We start from the raw sequence: 22,933 nt of genomic DNA on the forward strand, positions 1-22,933 counted from the left end.
AATTCTCTGATTAAGCAAACAAAATATATTGAACAAGTAACTGAAAGTGTTTGTAAAACATGCTTTGAGACACAGAACTTGAAAAATGTCTGATCACTTGCTATTGGATGAAGACTGTGCTGGTCAGGAGACTGCTGGGTTAGGGTTAGGAATTCTTGTACTTAAAGATTGTATTTTAGAAGGTAAATATATACAGCAACAACATAAATATTTTAACAAACAGTAAACTCCAGTTTCACGTAGCATAGCATCATGACTTGTCCCCTCAAACCTAGTATATCCTTTTTCTTTTTGACCACCTTACAGGTATAGCATGCTTAGAGTTAACCAAATACACCAGGGTTGCATCAGTACAGGGTTTGTACTTGCTTGCTTCCTCTGCCCAGCTTCTCTTCTCTCCCCACGTATTCAGGTAACTTCTATTTGCCTCGCAATGCTGATCCCGCCATGGCTTCCTCCACCTGTCCCCAGGCCCTTACTCCTCATGTGCTCTCCCTGACAGTCTAGACAGGTGCTCTTCATCTAGCCTTCCCAAGTGCAAAAAACACAGCTTAACTCTCTATCAAAGATTCTATTCCTTTCATCTTTAGTAGTTATTTTACTTTTCTATGTTCCATTAGACTATGGATCATTATCATTTCAGTATCTTTGTTGTCAGGGACCAGGCACTTAGTAAATGCATGCATCTATTAAGGAAGGTATATTAAATGTTCGTGGACAAGGGTGCCACAGAGGAAGTGAAGGAAGTGAGAGAATTAAAGTACAGAAATGAAAAAAAAAAAAAAAGTAGGGAAAGAATTACCATAGAGGAGAGACAGCGAGACAATATGAGACACACAGTGGGGGCATTCTAAAGAGAATAATCTTTTTCTTTAATAGTTGTGAATTCTTGTAACCAAGTTTTTATGTACTATGTTCTACTTTTAATAGGTTATGTGCATACTTTCTTTTTCCTAGAGACAGCTGTAGCTCTGAGGGAGCTACGAGTAACTGCTATTGTCTGTTTGTTTTTGAATATAATACAGTAAGTATTCTGTAAATAGAGACTTGATGAATGGTGAGTAAGTAAGGGCTGGGGATGGATAAAGCGCTGTATGATGCCGAGGGCTGAGATCTTCGCTACTCATTTAAATGTCCAGTAGGCCTGGGAGCCCACCTCTAATTCTAGTAACAGAAACCTAGAGATGGCATCCTCAGAGCGGGCATCTAGGAGACTAGAACTGATGAGCTCTGGGTTCAGCTAGAATGCCTGCCTCAATGAACAAGGTGGTAAACTTTGGGCCTCCATATGTATACATATGCGTGCCCCTGCACATTGCATACCCCACACATGTAAACACGCATATGTATAGCACATACACAGACACATTAAACAACAAAGGAGTAAGTAAAAGGCAGACTCCATTCTGATAAAGGTATTAGCTGGAAGGAAAGCAGATATTCTTTTAATGTCTTTGGGCAACAGAGTTGTCTGACTATTCAAAACAGAATCATATTTTCTATGCTGAAGAATAGTTAGTTTGTTTTTATTTTTTAAATCTAAGTTTGTAAATGTTGATTCATTTTCTTAAAAATAAGGTTCACATGTAACTTATGGGAAAATCTTAATATTAGAAATTAGAAACATCAATGACACTAGTTAATTGGCTTATTCCTGAAGGATTGATACTTAAAATGTGCCAGATTGCTTTTTGTCTTCTTTCCTAAAAAATTAGAACTGTATTTTATGGAATTCTGTGAAGATATGTTTAGGAAGAACATTCAGGATTTTCCTAAATATTCCTTTTTCAGGTAGGGTACTCTAGAGGTTTTAGAGATCTACTGAGTGGTCTGGGCATTTTTACCTAAGGTTGGGTGTGGTAGCACAGGCATCTTCAATCCCAGCACTCAGGAGGCAGAGGCAGGCAGATCTCTGTGAGTTCAGGGCAAGCCAGGTCTATGTAGAAAGTTCCAAGACAGCAAAGGCTCCATAGAGAGACATTGTCTCAAACAAACAAACAAACAAACAAACAAGCAGCCTATCATTTGCATAACATCTTTTTTTTCTGAAAAAATATTTGAGAACCATGGTTAAAAGTGATAATATACAGTGGGAACATTATTAAAATCTTTTAAAGAACCATAAATATTATTCTTTTTCCAAGGCCTCTTAATATTTCATAATTTCTCCACCTCCAATTCTTCTCCCCTTGTCTCTTCTGTTTTTCCATCCCTCTCACTTTCCCTTCTTTTGGTGTTTTGAGTTAGGGGCTTCTCATGTAGCGCCACGTTGCCTTTGAATTCATGATTCTCCTGCCTCAGCCTCCTGAACATTGGGTTAACAGTCACGTACCTGGCTTCTCTTAGCCGTCAGAACCTCAGGAGTTGCCTTTTGTCTGATAATAAAGATGAGAGTCCTGTGTCTTATTCAACTTCCTGCCCTGCTCTTTTCTGCTTATGTTCCATCACTGTAACTGTAAGAGCCACCATAGGCGCAGCAGCCCAGACTCATTGAAAACAATTTGATTTTAAAAAGGGATTTCTGGGGATATTGTTTTAGAAATGGATTTTCCTAACTTCTGGGATTTAGAGTTGAAATTCAAGTCACAAGGGTGGGGAATTAGTTCCTAAAAGAGACAATGGAAGGGAAAACAGCTGAGACCAAACATGAGACTTCTTTGTCTTCTGGCTTCATTAAGAGTCATTTTTGATGCACCAGCAGTTGGGCAGGCCCTAGTGCTGGAATGTCTCAAATTGTGCTTGTAGGGAAACATGGGTTGTAGTCAGGTATCGTCTGCCAATGATAAAAGTGTCCTTAGGCACCAAATTAGTTTTTAGGGCCAGTTCTAGGCTGTGAGAAAGAAAGATCAGCACAGGGTTCCTCCATAGTTAATGGAAGCATCAGCAGCTCGGTGGAGTGGGTTCTCCTTTAAGGGATACAGAACAAAGTTAGACCACACACGGAAACTCTGGGTATTTGAAATGTGACAAAGACCCCAATACTAGACAAATATAATACAAGGGGCTGCATTGCCTCAGAATGACTTAAGAGATGAGTGGTAAGCACCAGGATTCCACGTCATGGATCATCAAACTGAAAGTGACGATGGAGGAGACAGGGATTGAGCCTCACTCAGTTAAAGAAGGCTGGACTAGAGAGCTAAGAGAAGCTAACTGTATGTATTAGGTCTTCTGTCACAACAAATAATGCATAGATTCTTGAGCCTAAGGATGAAAAGTAAGGAAACCTATTAGCTGTTTATGTTTGGCAGGAGAATAATTAACTTTCCCTGTAGGAAATGCAGCCTAGTAATCTTTGACAAAGACTATAAATAGAGAAGGGAGTTATTATAAACACAGCTAGCTCACTTCTGATCACCTTGTCACAATACTTACATTTTATTTTAGAATCCTCAGGTACTGGGTTGGTGTATAGACAGATGTGCTCCATCTGTGTGTTATGGAGAAATCTGGGCTTTTAGACCCACAAAGATTGGACGACGACAGCTAAAAGATCTTTAAGGAATTGCAAAGTAAAACAGTTTTGTGAAAGTGGATTTGAATTCTATTTCCCGGGCAACAATTCTTTGTATAGTCCCCTTCCTTTTCAGTTATTGACACTGAGAATTTGGTTAAATTGGAGGGCATAAATAATTCAAAGGTTGCCTGCGTCAGTTTGAAAGATGAATCCTAATGATACTTCTACGGTTTTGACATACAGACATCATAGCTTTTTTTTTTTTTTTAAACCAGATGACTTTAAATGTCATCAAGTTAAACTGCTTCTTTTTACAATAGGAAAGGGTGAGGTGGTTTTATTTTTGTTTGTTTTTTAAAGCACGACTTGCTTACTATCAGGGCATGAACTGGTTGGAGCCCAGCTCAAGAAATGCTGTCTAACCCACTACTGCTTTCATTACTCTGTCTGTTCTCTCTCAAGGACACGTTCAGATTTAAAAGTAACAACACAGTAACTTTAGTTTGTTTGCTTTAGAGTTCATTATTTAAAAAATTACCTAAAATGGATATTTTAGTAATGTTGATGTTTGTTTTGTTATGCCCTTCTATACAGGCTCTAACTATATAGGCTTAGTTTCCTGCTTAATCTTCAATTGATTGCGTGTGTGTTGATGATTTCTGTGTACAGGATTTAAAACATGTATTTGTTGAGTTTAGCTAAAATTAGGTCCCTCCTTTCATTTATCTAATGGAAAAAAGACACAGAATTTTTTATCATGTAGGACACGGGTAACCATTAGAACACTCAATTAAATATTTATTTTCTTTATCCAATACACAGAAAAGCCAGGGAAATTGTGGTCTTTCCCCCACATTTGTCAAATTCCTGTGTTAATTCCTCAGTGATTTCTATTATGCATGTGAACTATGACCATATATGAAAATGGTCTGCTTTAGGTCATGGCTGTGGGCTGAGATTAATTGGTGAAAAATAGGTCTGTTTGTGGGATTTACCACACAGTAAGGTTTCTCATCTCCCTGGAAAAAATGGGGAATTAGCGTTTTGAGAAAAGCAGGCCTGTCCTGAGGTTGAAGGGAGAGTTCCAGTGGAGGGAAACCGTTCACACTTTCTAAGGCAGTTATGCCTGGTTAGGTTCCAGGGCAATCCTTTGGTTCAGCAAAGTTCTTTTCTCCCACTTCAAAGTCTGTCTTTGCTAATGTCACTTCCACTTTTGTCTTTCCTAATGTCACCAGTTTCACCAGTCCTTCACAGAAAACATCTTACTTGGCTTCTTTCAAGGCCAGCCAACCCATCAAATTGAAGAGTGGCCTAAGGACCATGGGGCCGACTCCCTTCTCTCCTCTCCCCCAAAACACACTGTTGCACAGGAAAAGTCTCTCACTTGGAAAGAAGTCTCTGCTGTGGTGGAGTGGCAGGGGTGTGAGGCGGTGCATGTGTGGCAAGGATGCCAAACCTAGGACTGGGTATTAGTTCGTAGCCTCACTGAAAAGAGCTCTTCAGAAAGACGTACTTGCTGTCAGGATGCATCCTCCAGGGGGTCCCCGGCCCCCTGAGGCGCTGAAGGGGTCCTGGACATGATGCTGTGCACTAAGTCCACCTTGTCTTGGAAGCCAGAGTGAACCGTGCGGGTGGAGAGAGTTTCTTCATCCCGGCCCTGGTGTTGGCTGACCCTCCCCCTTCACGTCTCCATCCACACAGCCTGAAGGCTCACACCTCGGGCCCCTCTCACCTCATTATCCTTGGGGTCCTCGCCTCACCGAGACCTCGCAGTGACCTGAGTAGGTGACTTACCGCTCAAGTGGCTTGTGTTGGGGGGATGGGGGTGGGTGGGTGGGGGTCTCAGGACTTCGGTCGGTCCCTCCCATCTTCCACAGAGCACGTCGTCGCGCTCTGTGGCAGTCCGGGTGAGGAGGTGTCCCAGCTGCGCCGGTCCGCCGAGCCTGGCATCCTGACACGAAGGGCTGTCTCTCCCGAGGGACCAGCGGCACCCCGCCGGGTCCCGGACGCGCATCCTGAGGCGGGCGGCTCGCGGCCCGAGAGGCGACCGGCCGAGTCACGGGAGCGCGCGGGGCCCGCCGGCGGGGGCGCGCGCCCGGGGCAGCCGCTGAGGGAGGGAGGCGGGTAGGGGAGGGGGGAGGGAAGGGAGGAGGGCCCGACCGCGCGCCCAACGGACCAAGCTGCGGCCGTGAGGTAACTGTTGCAAGCGCGCGGGAGCCGGGAGGAGGCGCCGCCGCCTCCGGTCCCGAGCGGTGACTGAGGAGGGGGGGGGGGGCGGGAAAAAAAAAAAAAAAAAAAAGCAGAGGCGTCCGCGGCGGCCCGGGACGCAGAGAAGCCCCTCCCGCCGCTCTCCTCAGCCGGCATGAGGCGGACGCCGCCGCCCCTCAGCCCGCGCGCCGGGGATCCCGGGTGGCGGCGGCGACTGCGGGCTCAGCCCTGACCGCTCCCCGCGGAAGCTCGGGGCGCCCGGAACGCGGAGGGGACGGCGCGGCGGGGTCGGCGAGCGTCAGCGGCCACCGTGCGGCCCGGCCCGGGGCCGTGAGGAAGGACGAGCGCGAGCGGGGCGCGCCAGCCATGAGGTCCCCGCCGCCACCGCCGGGCTCGGCCGCCTCGCCCCCCGAGAGCCTGCGCAACGGCTACGTGAAGAGCTGCGTGAGCCCGCTGCGGCGGGACCCCCCGCGCGGCTTCTTGTTCCACCTCTGCCGCTTCTGCAACGTGGAGCCGCCGCGGGCCGCCCCGCTCCGCGCCCGGGCGAGCCTCTCGAGGCTCGGCGGCGCCCTGGCCGCCTTTGTCCTGGCCGCGCTGCTGGGCGCGGGGCCCGAGCGCTGGGCGGCCGGGGCGGCGGGGCTGCGGGCGCTGCTGCGCGCCTGCTCGCTCAGCCTCAGCCCGCTCTTCAGCATCGCCTGCGCCTTCTTCTTCCTCACCTGCTTCGTGACGCGCGCGCAGCGGCGCGGCTCGGGCCGCGGCTCCCGGTGGCGGCTGCTGGCGCTGCCCGCCTGCTGCTACCTGGGCGACTTGGCGGCGTGGCGGGGGTGGTCGTGGCTGCGCGGGGAGCCCGCGGCGGCGGCGGCGGCGGAGGAAGCGGAGGAGGAGGAGGAGGCGGCGGCGGCGGGGGGCCGGCTGCTGTGCCTGGTGCTGAGCTGCGTGGGGCTGCTGGCGCTCGCGCCCCGCGTGGCCCCGCGGCACGGCGTCCCGGTGCTGCTGTTCGCCGGCCTGGTGTGGTGGGTGTCGTTCTCCGGCCTCGGGGCTCTGCCGCCCGCGCTCAGGCCTCTGCTGTCGTGCCTGGTCGGGGCAGCGGGGTGCCTGCTGGCCCTGGCTTGGGACCACTTCTTCCACGTCCCGGGCGCCGCCTCCCCTGCCCCGCGCTCGCCGAGCACGGCGGAAGAAAAAGTGCCGGTGATCCGACCCCGGAGGAGGTCCAGCTGCGTGTCGCTGGGGGAGAGCGCCGCCGGCCACTACGGCAGTGGCAAGATGTTCCGAAGACCGTCGTTGCCCTGCATTTCCCGAGAACAGGTAGGGTTCTTGGGCGAGCGGGGTCTGAGAAGGGGAGCGCGGGTGGACCGCTCGCGTGGGGAGCCCCCCACCCCACCCCGGCGCGGTGGGCGCCCTGGGCGGAAAGCAAGGGGCCGGGATCCGACGTTCTGTGATGGAAAGGCTGCCCTCGGTTCGAGGGGCGCTTCAAGAACGCAGAAGCCAGCGGCCTCTTATCAGTGAGTGGAAATGAAATAGCGCGCTCTCAGGCTCGGCTCCCGCAGGAGGGAGTTTTTTCAAGAATGAGGCGACAGACTTGAGGTTTAATAGATTTGGACATAGTAGGCTCCTACACATAGCATTTTGGTACCGCGTATCTGCTTGCTGTTAAGATGAGGATGCCTGCCAGGAGATGACAAGCTGCCTTTAGAGCTAGGGTGTATGTACATGCAGGTCTTGCACAGCCCAGGCTCGTCATGAGTGGTGAGCTGAGAGGACAAATTAGTGTTTTCATAATAAAAAGAGCAGAAATGAGCCTTGGAATTGAGACTCAGTTTAGATGAATAGACGGCAATATACACTAATGCAATTAAAAATGTTTTTTCAGAGTAAGGCATGGGCTTGGCGTATTTCTTGCATAATTAGGAGAACATTTTAGCAACTTAACCTTTAAACTTAGTAATGTGTGGAAAGATGCCCAAAATATTTCCTCCCCCACCCCCATAGGCTTGCATACTTTGTTTTTAAAGGAATTGGGATCACCAGGAGGGAATGAACTTTTTTTCTGTGTAGCCTTGGGAAATCCACCTCCTCTACAGCGTCAAGAGATCCTTTAAGTGTAGCTACCCTGTATCGAACATGTACCGAGTGCTAACATTTATAGTTCCAGATCCTCCGAGGACTGTGTTTGGTTGGGTAACATTAACATTGGTATAGACAGGCATGTATTCAGGCAGACAGAAGAGATTCAGGCCCCCCCCCCCCAAATCTGATTAGATTTTTTTCACTCCTCAGATGTGTGTTCTCTGCAACTTACAAGGTAGGAACTTCATGGAGGATTGTATATCCTTAGCTGTCAGGTTTTACTGATGTGTGATATTTTTCACACTGTGACCCAGAAGAGGGGAAACAAAAGTTTCTTGTCCTTAACACTTTTGAGGCACTGGTCTCTTGTGCTCTCTTCAAAATAATCTATGAGCCACTACGTAGATTTTGTGGTCTGCTTAACACAGGTCAGGTCTAGATATAGTATGTTGTATATCATTTGACGTTTTCCTGCAGCTTCTTGATTTTCTTTTTTGAGACTGGGTCTTGCTGTGTTCTCTTGTCTGGCTCTCCTGGGTGGGCCTCGAACTGGAAGATCTGTCTCCCTGTCTCCTGCTCCTGAATGCACCACTTTGCTTGGCTTTAGACACCACTCTTATGTTCTGTTACTACTTGGCCAGATGCTAGGAAAAACAAGCAAATCAGTTACACCCTTTGTTTTTTTAAGTTTACTACCAGCAGTAAAAACATTTAGAAAAATGTCCATCAGGTGAAAACTTGTTAGAAGATTCACTATCAGATGGCATCAGGTATTTTCATAGATTGGAATAAATTTGACTTTTATATGCCTAGATTGCATTTTTAACATTGGGAAAGTCCTTTAGTGTAGTTTTTGTAGAGAATTTTCAGGGAAACATTACAATTTAAATATTTTGCTTGTAATTTATTGGTTAGTTATGAACAGCTAGGTCTGTTCTTTTATAAATTGAAAAATTCTAGTCTTCTTTACCTAGTATGGTTCCCTTGCTCTCAAAGCAACTTTTTCTAGACTGTAAGTACAGTTTTATTGCAGGCAATGTCATTTAATATTTGTATTAGAAGAAAATACAATTTGTTCTTGTAAAGACAGCATATTTTCTTAGAGTAGAAAACCCTTACTCAGCTTCTACTCTTCCTTTAGTAGAAGCATTTTGAGTGTCTTAAAGTACGTACTAACAGTATTTTTAACCTAGCAAAGATTATAATACAAGAAATTTAAAAAAATTTTTATGCTGTCCTTGGAGTTTAACATAGAAGAGCTGTGTGTGTGTTTTGCATGTGTATTGTGTTAGAAGTTAAATCAGCAGGCGATCAAATGGTTTTCACGTTGTCAAATGTTATATATGATAATTGTAAAAACATTTTTGCTCTCTCAGAAAGTGACAAATGAGACTAGGTGAAACCTGACGTAAGAGGAAAAATGATCTGGATTCAAAGGCAGAGAGGTTCAGGGATCAAATCTTGGCCTTCCTGTTTAACTTTGGAGACATCAGTGATCTCCTCTGTGTCTGTGTACCAGTAGATGAAGCCTGTCATACCTTTTGATTCTAAATTCACTTCATCCAGTGATTTTATATACTTTCTGTAGTGTATAAATAAAAGTATATGGAGTCACAAATGGGTAATTTAAAAAAGTTTTATTTTAATATTTTTCTTTAATATTTTAGTATAGAAGGTTATTATTGCTATCCTACATATTTTTCAAGGTATGATTGGGGACAAATGAACAAATCTGAATTTTTTTTCTTTTGGAGAGAACTTTCTTTTAAAAAGTGGATTCGTTCTTGTGATAAAATTGTTGATACATTTTCTAAAATTTAACTGTTTTTATTAACATCTTAAAATACTTGAAAATGCAAATCAAGATAATTATTTTTATTTACATGAGAATAGAGTTAGAGTAATTTTTGACTATTTAGGTGTTATATTAGATACCATACTAAAAATAATGACATGATTGTAAAATATGTTACATTTATAGTCCTTATGTATTATATATATGTCAGTTCTTTATTAAGGTCCTCTTTTAGAAACATACTTAGGAATTTAGGGTTAAAATCTAATTACTGCTGACTGTATTTTTTGGTGGGTTACTAGAAAGAAGCAGCAAATTTACAGTGTGCCAGGAACAGGCTGAATCTAAGAGGAAGTGTAAAAGAAGTCAATTGTCTGTATGAAACCTATGATGGAATTGAACTATATTTCTATTCCATTTCAGTTGTGTATTTTACAGAGTAGTGGTCAGCTTTGCAACACTGTCATTGCATGTGTGAGTACTTAAATGTGAGGTTTGAAAAAATGAGAGTTGGTGTGTTAATATATTTTTCTATACCTAAAATGCTAAGTGCTTTCTAAATGGTTAGGTAAATATTTAAAAATCCTGTGGCCTTAATGCTCATAAATACTATTTAAAGTGTTAATTTTATTTGAAGTAACTATACATAGGTAATGTAAAGACTTAAAAAGAAGGGAGATTATAAAGTGTGATTATTTTGATGCCCTCAGCCACGTTGCAAGGCATACCCCCTCTGAGTGTCTTTAATAATATTGTAATAGTTCTGAAATTTATTCTGTAGCTTCACTGAGCATTTTAGATTCATGTTAAAATTTGTTAGTAAACTTTGTCAGTGTATGACAGTTTTTCTCTTCTTGTATGCTGCTACCAGGTATCTTTCAAGATTTGGCTAAGTTCCTCATCCTGTTTAAAGAAAATAAATACTTAGCGGCTTTTTACTATACACAAGCTGCAGTCCATTCCCTTGACCACTGCTTGCAGAGACTTTCATAACCCGCTGTTAGTCCTTTTCATCTTTGTTTTAATTTTTTAAAATGAATTTATTATTCATTTGTTATTTTAGAATTTGGGGATCACCTTCCCTGTGCTCACATATTAGTTCCAGCTATCTGAGGGCTACTTACTGTCAGTGAGCTTATTGTAGACTGTTTTCATCGTCTTTCGCTTTCATAATAGTTGAGTGCACCTTTCAGGAATAAATAAAATGAAGACATTTGGAAAGATAACAGTACTTAATATGTAAGTGGAGAAAAAATGTCTATGGTTGCCGAGTTGACCATATTTAAGAATAAAAGTTGATTATATGGCAGAGTATTTTAATTGTATTGAGTAATAACGTTTCTATAACAGGTTTTCATACACTGAATGAGAGGCACCCGCAAGTAAAGTTGTGAAGTTTGCTTTCATTGTCCTTAGGCCAACTTCCCCAGCGATGTGGCCGCCCTGATCCTCTTTCCCCTTTTCATTACCAGGTCATCCTGTTTCCCCAGCACACTCTCCAGGCCCCAGAGCAGGGAGAATCTGCATACACTGAAAAGCTTATTTTAGTGTAAATGTTTGTATAAGTGATATTGGAGAAATTTAAAGTTTAATTGAAATCTCATTCCATAGGGAGGAAACTGAACCTTGGAAGAATGAAAAGACTGGCTCCAAGTTATGCTGTAAGATATTGTGAAAATGAGGCCTAGAACCTCGATCTTGACTTCTAGTCCACCTATGCTTTGCACAAAGAGCCCATCTATCTGCAGTCATAGTTTTCTTAAGTGGCTATATTTAACTTTCCAGATATTTTCAATTATGTGATCAAGAGCAATGCCCTTAGTTATAGGAAGTCAGGAGAAACAAATGGGAGGCCACAGGGAAGGGAGAGTTATGGAAGGAGTCTTGAAAATTAGGGTCCATAATAATATTGAAGGTGAACTTTGTTATGTTATGTACCTGACTTGTCAGGATGCAGCTAGTCTCAAACTAAGGTGCCATCAAGGCCAGCCTGGTAATATACCTTGAAAAAAGAGGGGAAAGTGAAGAGAATAGAGAGAGTAGAAGTGAGCTGACAGAGGCTGGCTGTGCCAGAAGGCATTTCATTTAAACAAAACAAACTGAACAACCCTGACAGCTAAACAAAACCTTGGGTGGCTGGGTTCTGTCTGTGGGCAGTTCTTGACAGTTTAGGCTTACTTGGGTGCTGGTTAGAAGCCAGTTATTTTGGTAGACCATCAGGGACTGTATCTCCTAGTGGGTCCCCCCCCCCTTCTTTAACCTGGAACTTTCTTATCAGCATTAATTTTTCTAGGAGGTATTCTGTCTTTATAACTTTCTTCTCTTTGATCACCTATATGTTCAACTAGTTCTTCATAACATACATTTCATGCAACTTGCATTCAGCACATTTTAAATGTATTTAATTATAATTGAAATTTTTAATGAGAGATGTCATATGTGAAGGACTCTTTATACTCTTTAAATTATGGTTTAAGGAAAACAACAAAACCAAATGGATAATGTAGTCACTGCCTGCTTCTTTGAAAGCTCTTTCTTCGTCAGCCTCTCTTTGATCACAGTCTTCTCTCTCGGGCGGTACTCTCACTCTGTTCATTCCCGCGCTTGTCCTTCTAACTCTCTGTAATGTAAACCTAAACAACCTCAGTAATCTTGGTGGCTTTTTAACTTTAAATAAGAATATACTGCATGCGTTCATCTATGATTTTACATTTTGCTTGACAATTTACGAGGCACGCTGATGTTGAAGTGGACAGCGGTAGCTCATTTTTCAGCATTGCATGTCATTTTCTGAACGTAGTAAGTTTACTCACCCTTTTAATTGCTTGTAGACTCTTGGGTGTTTTTCAGTTTTTTGCTGTTCTGAATAGTGCTACTATGAAAATTCTTGTTACTATCGCCTGTTATATAAATGTGTATATATAGAAATAGAATTGTTAAGTTGCAAGATGTGGTCATATCAGCTTTACTTTCTTCTGTAAGCAGAGTAACAGTACCCTAAAGATGTCCGTGTTCTAGCCCCTCGAGTGTTTATGTTACCCATGTACACAGTGGAGGGTACTGTACAGATCAGATCAAGCTAAGGATTTGAGCACGGGGAGATGACCCAGGCTTATCTGAGTTGGCCTAATATAATCACACAGGCCTTTCAAAAGGGCCCAGCTCAGTGTCCAGAACTGGCCAATGTGCTTAAATTGAGACGCCGGTCCTGCTTCTATCAGAGTAGGGGTATTCCAGTGGTGGCGATGACACCTTAAGGAAAAGGAGAAGCAGCAGGGCAGAGAGGGAGACAGGCCGTGGAAATGGTGCTGGGTGAAGGCAGCATGAGGGTTCAGTCAGTTGGCCTCTGCTAGCTCTGCTGTTTTAAGGATCATAAGCCAGGAAAAGCTAGCCAGGAAAGAAGCTAGAAAAGGCAAAGGACGGATTTCTTCAGAAAAGAGTAAATCCCTGTCAGTCCCCCCCCACCCCCCGACTTAGGTCAATGAGACCTGTGTGTCACTCAGATTTTGTCCTGTAGAGCTCTGGTACATTTGCCTTGTTTATGTCTTTGAGTTTATTTTGTTACTGTAATGTACTAGTTTAGTTTGCTAGAGCTGTAGCAACAAAGCACCTGAAGCTGGCAATATAATGACTCTAAATAGCCTTAAATTTCTGGAGGTTGGAAGATACTGATGAAGATGCCTGCCTCCATGCCTGCTTTTTCCTGAAGACTATCCTAGAGCATACTTATGACTTGACATTTTCGATATTTCAAGCCTTGAAGATTCTAAAATGATGAGTACAAAGTATTTCAAGGAGACAACACACTGATAATAGAAGAAATATAAAAAAATTACAATTAGATAATGGTAACTGATGCCGTGGAAGCATGAACAGGTGTCACAAGACTGTTGTGCAAGAACCAACAACCTTCACCAGTTAGAAAGCCTTCAATAGCCGGGCGTGGTGGCACATGCCTTTCATCCCCGTTGAAGGGGCTGGTGAGAAAGCTTGAATAGTAAAGTTGAGGGGACTGAAGATATAGCTAATTCAGTAAAGTACTCTGCGTGAGCATGAGGACCCAGTTTGATACCCCGACCTCATTTAAAGAGCCTAATTATGGCTGGGTGGTGCGGCGCACGCCTTTAATCCCAGCACTCGGGAGGCAGAGGCAGGTGGATCACTGTGAATTTGAGGCCAGCCTGGCCTACAGAGTGAGTCTAGGACAGCCAAGGCTACACAGAGAAACCCTGTCTCGAAAAACAAACAACAACAACAACAACAACAAAATACAAACCCAAAACAAACAAACAAAAACCAAAACAACAACAACAAAGCCAAAACAGAACCAAAAAACCAACCCCAAACCAAACCAAACCATAAAAGCTTGATTATGGAGGTGCGTGCGTATGACACCATTGCTGCTGAGGTGAAGACAGGAGGATCCCCTGGGCTTCCTGTTCAGCCAGTTTAGCCTGGCTGGTGAGCTCCAGGGTAATGAAAATTCTGTGTCCTAAAGGAAGTAGATGACGCTTTTGAAGATGGCACCAGAGGTGGTCCTCTGGCCTTCGTAGGCACACATATGTACCCCTGCACATACACCAAAACGTGCACTAAAAAACTCCCAATCGACACAAACTAGAAGTCAAACATTTAAAAGTATTTGTAAACATTTGTAAAACTATAGTTTTTGAATTGGCATAATTTGAAAATACTAGGACTGGATATATAGCTCAGTTGTGGAGGAGGTGCCGCCATGACTCTGTGAGCCCCTGGCTGTCTGTGATCTCCAGCCCGACCAAAATGGAGAAAACAAAGAAAAAAACAAAATCAAAGTACAACCCCTGTGAAGTTGTCAGACATGGAAGTGCCCAAGGGAGCCTGGAAGAGATAAATAAACCTCTGAAGATTCAGAGGAGAGCTTCAGTGTGTCTGGATATGTACAGACATATGTATTAATTTTTAAACTTAACTTGAGGTCAAATATAAATAATTTTATAATCGGTTATTTTTTTGTGCACAATTCATTTACAGTAAGTACATTCACATAGCCATGTAGATGTTAGTCCCCATTTATCTATAGAATGAGTTTTACCTTCCAAAATGAGTGGTGCTCCATACCTGCTAAGCTAATAACTCTTTGGTCCTCCCCCTTTTCAGCCCCTAGGAACCACCATTTTCCTAGCCGCCTCTAGATCTGTCTCCTCTAGGAACATCATATAAATTTAGTGAACAAAACAATAGTTGTCCTTTTGTGACTGGCTTACTTCACTTAGCGTAATGATTTCAGGGTCTGTATGCTGTGGCATGTTTTAGCATTTCCATTATGTCACATTTTTTAATTGATTTGAGGACATGTACTAGATCAGGCTGCTTCCACACTTTAGCCGTTGTAAATAATACAGTGTTGTAAACGTGGATGGTTAAGTCTCTGCTGTCAGTTCTTTAGGGCATATTCCCAGAAGTAGACCTATTGAATTCTATCTACCATACCATTTTCTAAAAGTGACTGCCTCGTTTGATATCAGTTTCTTGCGTTACCTATTTATATGATTATTTTAAAAGTTTGTCCTTTGAATTACAGGCAGGCAACTAGAATCAGGAGGCTAGCTCATAAGTCAATGGTTTGGGTATCAGGGATAGTGTTCAAGGGAGACTCAACATGTTTAAATATGCCTCAAATTGACAGGAATTAGACAAAATCCTTTCACACCTCACTCAAATTGACAGAATCTTTTTATAAATTTATTTCATGTGCTTTGGTATTTTACCTACATATGTCTATGTGAGGGTGTTGAACCCCCTGGAACTGGAGTTATAGACAGTCTTAGATTGTTCTGCTGGAAACTGAACCTTGGTCCTCTGGAAGAGCAGCCAGTGGTTTTAACTGCCGAGCCATCCCTGGACCCCCACTTCCAACAGAATCTTGAGATAACCTTCCAAGTACAACAGCCTATTAACTTTATTCTCCAAGTTTATGAAAGTTGAAGCTTATGGAATGTATTTGATTTCCTTTTCCTCATTTGTCCTTGTACTTCCTGATAAACTATTCCTGACCTTCTCCCAACAATACAGTTTAAATGTCATCTTTCTTTTGACTGCTTTTTCAGATAGAGTCATGCAGCCTAGGCTGGCTGTGAACTTGATACGTAGCTTAGCCAGCGATGATCTTGAATTTCTGGTCCTTTTGCCTCTACCCACATAGTCCTGGAATTATAGGCATGTCTCTCTTCCTGTGTTTAACAATATTTATTGTGCATGGAAAATGTGCCAAGTTTTGTTCTATGTAAGTTTCTGCTCTAATAGAGTGTCAAAGTTTCTGTGAAATAGGAAGTAACGTACACTGAGATAACTTCAGGCAGTTTGGGTAGTGTTCTGAATGGAGAGAGTAGTGCATAGTAGTAGACAAAGAGACACCAGAGCCTGGGCTGTGGAGGTACAGGTATGTTGCTTTCAAGTGTAGCTGTCAGGGAAAGTGTCTCTGAACAGGTGGTGTTTTAATTTTTAATTTGTTCGTTTTACATCCTGATTGTAGCCCCCTCCCTCACCACCTCCTGATCCCACCCTCCTTCCCTTATATCCTCTCCCTCCCTCCCCTATTCCTCCGAAAGGGGAGCCTCCTCCCCTAACATCTGACTCAGCCTATCAAGTCTCATCTGGACTGCCTGCATCCTCTTCCTCTGTGGCCTAGCTAGGCTGTCCCGCCAGAGAGAAGTGAGCAGCATGTGGAGGCCAGAGTCCACGACAGAAGTAGCCTCCACTCCCCATATTATGGGACCCACAAGGAGACTGAGCTGCCTATCTACTGCATCTGAGCGGAGGGTCTAGGTCCTCACCGTGCATGGACCTTGCTTGGTGTATCAGTCTCTGCAGCACCCCTGTCCTCTGCCCAGATATGTTGGCTCACTGGTCTCCTGGTGGAGCTCGTGACCCTCTCCAGGTCCTTCTGTTTCCCAACTCTTCCATAAGACTCTCTGCGCTCCACCCCGGAGGTTGGCCTGTGTATCTCAGCTTCTGCTTTGATTCCCTGCTGGGAGGAATCTTTCAGAGGACATCTATGGCAGGCTCCCATCCTGTTCCTTCTCGTCACCTGCTTCTGGTGTCTACTCTATTTGTCCTTCTGAATGAGAATTAAGCATCCTCCCTAGGGTCTCCTTGTTATTTAGTTTCTTTAGCTCTGTGTATTGTAGTGTGGTTATCCTGTATTAGTTGCCTATTACCTGCTTATAAGTGAGTATCTGCTTGAGTGGGTTACCTCACTCAGGATGATCTTTTGTAGGTCCAACAACTTGCCTGAAAATTTCAAGGTTTCCTTGTTTTTAATAGCTGAGTAGTATCCCATTGTGTCAGTGTAGCACAGTTTCTTTATCCTTTCTTCAGTTGAGGAAGATCTAGATTGTTTCCAGATTCTGGCTATTACAGATAAATCTGCTATGAAAATAGTTGAACAAATAAATGTCCTTGAAGGTGGAGCATCTTTTGGGTATATGCCAGGAGTGGAATGACTGGGTTTTGAGGTAGACTTATTCCTAATTTTATGAGAAAGTGCCAGATTGATTTCCAAAGTGATTGTACAGGTTTGCTCTCCCAGCAATGGAGGAGTGTTCCCCTTTCCCTACATCCTTGCCAGCATAAGCTGTCACTTGAGTTTTTGATCTTAGCCATTCTGATAGATGTAAAATGGAATCTCAGAGTCGTTTTGATTTGCAATTCCCTGACGACTAGGGATGTTGAGCATTTCTTTAAATGTTTCTTGGCTATTCGATATTCCTCTATTGAGAATGCATTTAATTCTGTACCCCATTTTTAAATGCATTATTTGGTTTGGTGGTGTTTAATTTCTTGAGTTCTTTATATATTTTGGATATTAGGCTGTGGTTTTGTTCTATTGACAGTGTCCTCTGCCTTACAGAAGCTTTTCAATTTCATGAGGTCGCATTTTTTTAAATAGTTAATCTTAGAGCCTGAGCTATTGGTCCTTCTTTATACAAAAGACAAACAGGCTGAGAAAGAAATTAGGAAAACAACATCCTTCACAATAGCCACAAAAATACCACCACCACCACCACCACCAAAACCCAAAAACCACCAAACCAAACCAAACCAAACCAAACCAAAAAAACCCTCAAAGAGGTGGTGTCTTAACTGGCACATGAACGTTGATTAGGCACTGTCATGTTGGGAGAGCACCTAATCCGAGGGAAGACTAGCAAAGCAAAGGATCCATCGTGGGAAATGCTTTAGGATTAGAAAGAAAACTTGAGTGTTGAGGGAGTGTAGGAGTGGTCAGTGTGGTCTCAGAGTGCCTTTGCATTTCATAATAATTGACTCTTAAAGAGAAGTAACAATTTATATTTTTAGAAAGGGTGTTCCGGCTTTTTGTTTTTGTTTTTTTAATGGGCTGTTGACAGAGCAGCCATAGTGGAAGTGGGAGGATGGGAGGCTGTCGTAGCTGCTCAAGTGAGAGGTAATCGTGGTTTACACTTTCTGAGGTAATTTTTCCTCTCTATCTCTGCTTATTGATATATAGATAAAATATTCTTTTAAAAGTATTTCATAGTGCTTAAAGTATTGTCAAAAAACCTTTACATTGCAGTGTTAGTTAGACGTGCAACTGCTGTCACCATTAGATTTGTGGTTTCTTAAGCACAGGGTAAAAGTCTCATTGCAGCTAGCACAAAATTATTGCACTTTTTTTTTTCTTCTTTTTGAGACAGGGTTTCTCTGTGTGGCCTTGGCTGTCCTGGACTCACTTTGTAGGCCGGGCTGGCCTCGAACTCACAGTGATCTGCCTGCCTCTGCAAGTGCTGGGCTTATAGGTGTGTGTAATTGCGCCTAGCTTGTAGTGGTTAGTTTTTATTGTGAACTTGACAATTATTTTTAAAATTAGGCGACCACGTGCCATTCTGGACACAGTTTCTGTGTTTGGAGCCCATGCCTTGAACAGAGCCTTCCTGCAACTTATCCTGTGAACATCACATGTGCACATGACACGTGTGAGCCTGTATTCTTACACAGTAAGTAAGTCATTAAAAGTAAGAACCCGTAAATGTAAGCCCAAATGTAAGCCCACAATGTTGTCTTGATTCCCTTTGGTAACATGAAACTTTTTTTAAATCCAACCAAAATTCTCCCAGATACTCTTTGCTTATAGGCATGCAAATGAATTAGCTGGCCTGAACACTGATCCTTGGTAGGCTAAGACAGTTAAAGTGCATTTTAACTTCTGTTTTAAACTTACAGTGTGCTTACTGGTATCTAACTCATGGCAAGTTGAAATGTATCTGCACTCAGAAATAGCAGAAGAATACCTGGACAGACCCAAGAGTAGATAGACGTTCCTGAAGGGACAGTCCAACTCAATCCATAAATTGGACTATGATGAGATTAGGAGCTATGAAAATAATTCTGGAATTAATTTTTACTATATATATAATATATATACATATATATATGTTTGCCTAATAAACATTCTTTCACTGGTCAGGTGGTTTTACTATTCAGTTTATTAGTATCTAGCTGATTAATAGTCTTAAATTATGATTCAAAAGATTAAAAATCTATGCTAATAAGAGTTACTAGTCAGTACTTTCTCAGATTACTATATAATTTGCTTTTATTGGATAATACAAAATATGTAAGTTTAAATAATTTAATATATTAATGACAATTGATAAGAAACATTTTCCCTAAAATTTACACTCAGAATTTTATTTCTATGCTAATAATTGGAAAGTATGTGCTTTCATTTCATTATATGGAAATTATGCTGTTTCTACTGAAAAAAATTAAAATTTTCACTTTCATTTGTTTTTAACCATAGGGAAACCATGAGTATTTTCAAAACTAGCAATTTCTTTTTATGTCTCAAACAATTCATTGATCCTTTGTGTGTAAAATCTTCAGGGAGTCAGTTGCATGTTTTTAGGCTTAGAGAAAAATGGACCTTGAATCCTAGCAACTGAAAGCAAATAGAGCTACGTCATTACCTGTGTATAAGAGCTGACAGTGTCAGCAGTTTGTCGTGTTTACTTGGGAACTCTTGTTCAGTTGTGCGTTTACAGTGAGGTCTTTCAGGGGAGCATGGCTACACGACTGAATCTGTTCTCTGTATTGTCCAAGTATGTTCTGATTACAAACTTTAGGATATGTTATACAGGCCTATTTATTGCTACTTGGTATTGATGTTTAGTTTTATTTATTTTCTTTATCAAGAGCATATTACTGTCCCTCTTTGCTAGCCAGCAGCAGGCTATCGGCTGTGTTTCTAATATGGTATCTTTGTGTAGGACACTGAATATGATTCTGGATAAATTATTAAACCAAATCTACGTGATTGATAACCCATCATTTGGGTTTGGCTTGATTAAGGCCTACAATTTAATTGTGTCCTTCTTCTTAATGATTATTACTATTAACTATTCATTTAAAACTTAGCATTGTTGGGAGGCAGAGGCAGGTGGATCACTGTGAGTTCGAGGCCAGCCTGGTCTACAAAGTGAGTCTAAGACAGCCAAGGCTGCACAGAGAAACTGTCTTTTTAATTTTTTTAATAATATATTTTATTAATTTATTCATATTATATCTAAATTGTTATTCCATCCCTTGTATCCTCCCATTCCTCCCTCCCTCCCATTTTCCCCTTACTCCCCTCCCCTATGACTGTGACTGAGGGGGACTTCTTCTCCCTGTATATGCTCATAGGGTATCAAGTCTCTTCTTGGTATCCTGCTATCCTTCCTCTGAGTGCCACCAGGCCTCCTCATCAAGGGGACGTGGTCAAATATGGGTCACCAGAGTTCATGTGGAAGTCAGTCCCTGCTCTCCACTCAACTGTGGAGAATGTCCTGTCCATTGGCTAGATCTGGGTAGGGGTTCGAAGTTTACTGCACATATTGGAGAAACTCTGTCTTTAAAAAAAAAAAAAAAAAAAAAAACCAAATCAACCAACCAACCAACCAACCAAACAAACAAACAAAAACCAACCAAACAAAAAACTTAACATCGAACATTTAAGAGAAGTTGAAAGTACTGCAAATATTATGGGATTGTTTTTGTGGTTTTTATTTCTTGTCTAGGTAGGAAAGACCAATAAGCAATTGGAAATTGTGTTAGGCAGTTATTCAGTATGTTTTATTGACAGCCATGTGCTTCCAAGATTTTGGAATTCATGCAGAATACAAACTAGCCATCCTCTTTTTCTGTCAAGTTGATTGTACAGTCACAAGATTATTTTTGAAAATTATGGTTGACATTAACGGGTGAGATTTAAAAAAAAATTTAAAAGTATTTAAATATTGTTACTAATTTTCATTATCTCCATGGCATGTAGCATTGGAGTAACGTTAGGCAATTTGGGAAACCAACTGAAGGGAAGTTGAGTTTGGGCTTACACTTCTTTTAGGCCCCACATACTTATGTGCTGTTGCCGAGGACAGATACATCTCGACTTGCTGTGGAGTTCTATCTTACCCAAGACATAACTCCAAAATTTGTTAAAATGTACTGTAATCCACTTAACCTACTAAACACCGGAGCTCATCTCAGCCTTGTTAAGTATGCCTAGAACATGCCATTAGCCTCCAGTTGGATACACTCATCTAGCAATAAAGCCTATATTAAAATAAAGTATGCAGTATCTTATGCAATTTATTGAGTATTGTACTGAAGGTGGCTGTATGAATTCAGGAGACACAGATGAGCATTTTGTACACAAGGAAACCACAAAACAGTATCCCCAAACTGCTAGTAATTTTAGTGTACAACGGAGCAGTGGTGGTTTATGTTTGAGATTCTGACGACTGGGAGTTCACTGCTGCTGTCCTGTGTTGTGCATGCTTGTCTTACACAACTGTGTATGCTAGCTCGAATAAAGGTGAAAATTCAGGATTCAAAAGTACAGTTTCTCTTGAATTATCATTTTATGCCTTTAAAAAGCTGAGCATTGTATGTTGAACCTTTGTGATTCTGGAGTGTTTTTATAGAATGATATCTGGAGACGGTCCTCCAACCCCTCTGCTGGCTCATAGCTAGGGCCAGTGATGCAAAGCCAGAGGTCCTAGGGCGATGAAGCTGATGTGCACTGCACTAGAAGAATGAGGTAGAGACAAAGTTTGAAGTAAATAGAGCTAGAAGCTAGTCTAGGAAACCATTTTTGGTTTGTTATTGTATAAATGAAAGAAACAATGTGAGTTTCCTTAAATTCCCTTTGATGGCAGTACTAAATATATGTATGTCAACAGTTTGAGAATTCCAAACTGTATTTTCTAAAATATAAAGAATTCAGTTTTTGAAAAATTTTAATATATTTATTATAAAAATATGTAATATTCTTATCATATAAAGAGTGTTCACAAAAGATACACAATAAAACCCAAAAAAAAAATGTAGAAGCAATAAATAGAAGTGTCTTGGGGTATTATTGATAAAAAATTCTATTTTATGGATTTTTGTGGTGTCATGACTTCTTCTCAGTTTAGATTGGCTTTACCCTAATTTTGACTTGTATTTTTTTTTCCCCCTGAAGAGATCAATCTCTGAATTGTATGATGCTCAGATTCAGCAAACTGTGACAAGCACAAAAACCGTGATTTATAGTCAACAAAAGTAGCTCACACCAACAGCTATGTGAATCTCCATTATAGCTATATTTATTACTGACTCCCCGAATGAAAATGTCCCAAATGCCCATAACTAAAGAGCAAACGAACAGCACGTGGCATGTTTATGCCGCAGAACACGACAGAAAAGTACAATAGACTAGTGACACACTGTTGATAAGCTTTATAGGCAGAGTTCGTCAAAAATAACATCTCAAAGATGATTTATCATATAATTGAACTTATATGAAATTCAAAAAGTAGAAAACCCAGAAATCATAATAATGACAGCTGTCTAGGCAGTAATGGCTCAGAGTGAATAGAAAATTCTGATATGTTACAGATTAAGCATTTCTAGGCCTGTGTGGTGACTCGAAGCATACGTCTATGAAACTAATCATGGATTATACATCTAGAATGAATGTACTTATAGTATATTTGGGTGCTTGAATAAAAAGAAATCTCAAAATTGGGGGAAGAAAACAGAAGCTTCGGTCTAGAATTGGGAGGTGTACACGGTGAGGTAGGTGTTTGGTAGAGGAATAAACTGTCCTCCTCTTGGCTCATCCAAGGCGCACGTGCACACTATTGAGAGTAGGCATGCCGCAGGAGAGGCTCCTACCGCTCATTTAGAGTTAGGAAATTGAGAAATCTGTCAGTGCTGCTTAGACAATCCATACAAAACATGCAGCAAACCTATAGTCAGGTGTTAGTAAGTTCTAGAGACAAGAAAAACAAGGTAAGAAGTAGATGTTGCTCCAATTAAAATGTAAGTGATTTTACCTTAGTGACCAGAGTTTGGTTTGCAGAAGCCATTTTTTTCCCAAA

The 22,933-nt window shown here is 42.0% G+C and overlaps 1 protein-coding gene across 1 annotated transcript in view; it reads left to right on the forward strand.

Moving 5' to 3' along the window:
* The first annotated feature begins 5,276 nt into the window (after nt 1-5,276).
* The window catches only part of Pde3b (phosphodiesterase 3B), a 126,586-nt gene continuing 108,929 nt past the window's right edge, over nt 5,277-22,933 (forward strand). The window contains exons 1-2 of the mRNA XM_051149383.1: nt 5,277-5,581; nt 5,815-6,970. Coding sequence (XP_051005340.1) covers nt 5,277-5,581; nt 5,815-6,970 — 1,461 coding nt within the window. The remainder of the gene's footprint in view (nt 5,582-5,814; nt 6,971-22,933) is intronic.

This window comes from Acomys russatus, chromosome 7 (assembly GCF_903995435.1).
Source record: "Acomys russatus chromosome 7, mAcoRus1.1, whole genome shotgun sequence".
Classification (NCBI taxonomy): domain Eukaryota; kingdom Metazoa; phylum Chordata; class Mammalia; order Rodentia; family Muridae; genus Acomys; species Acomys russatus.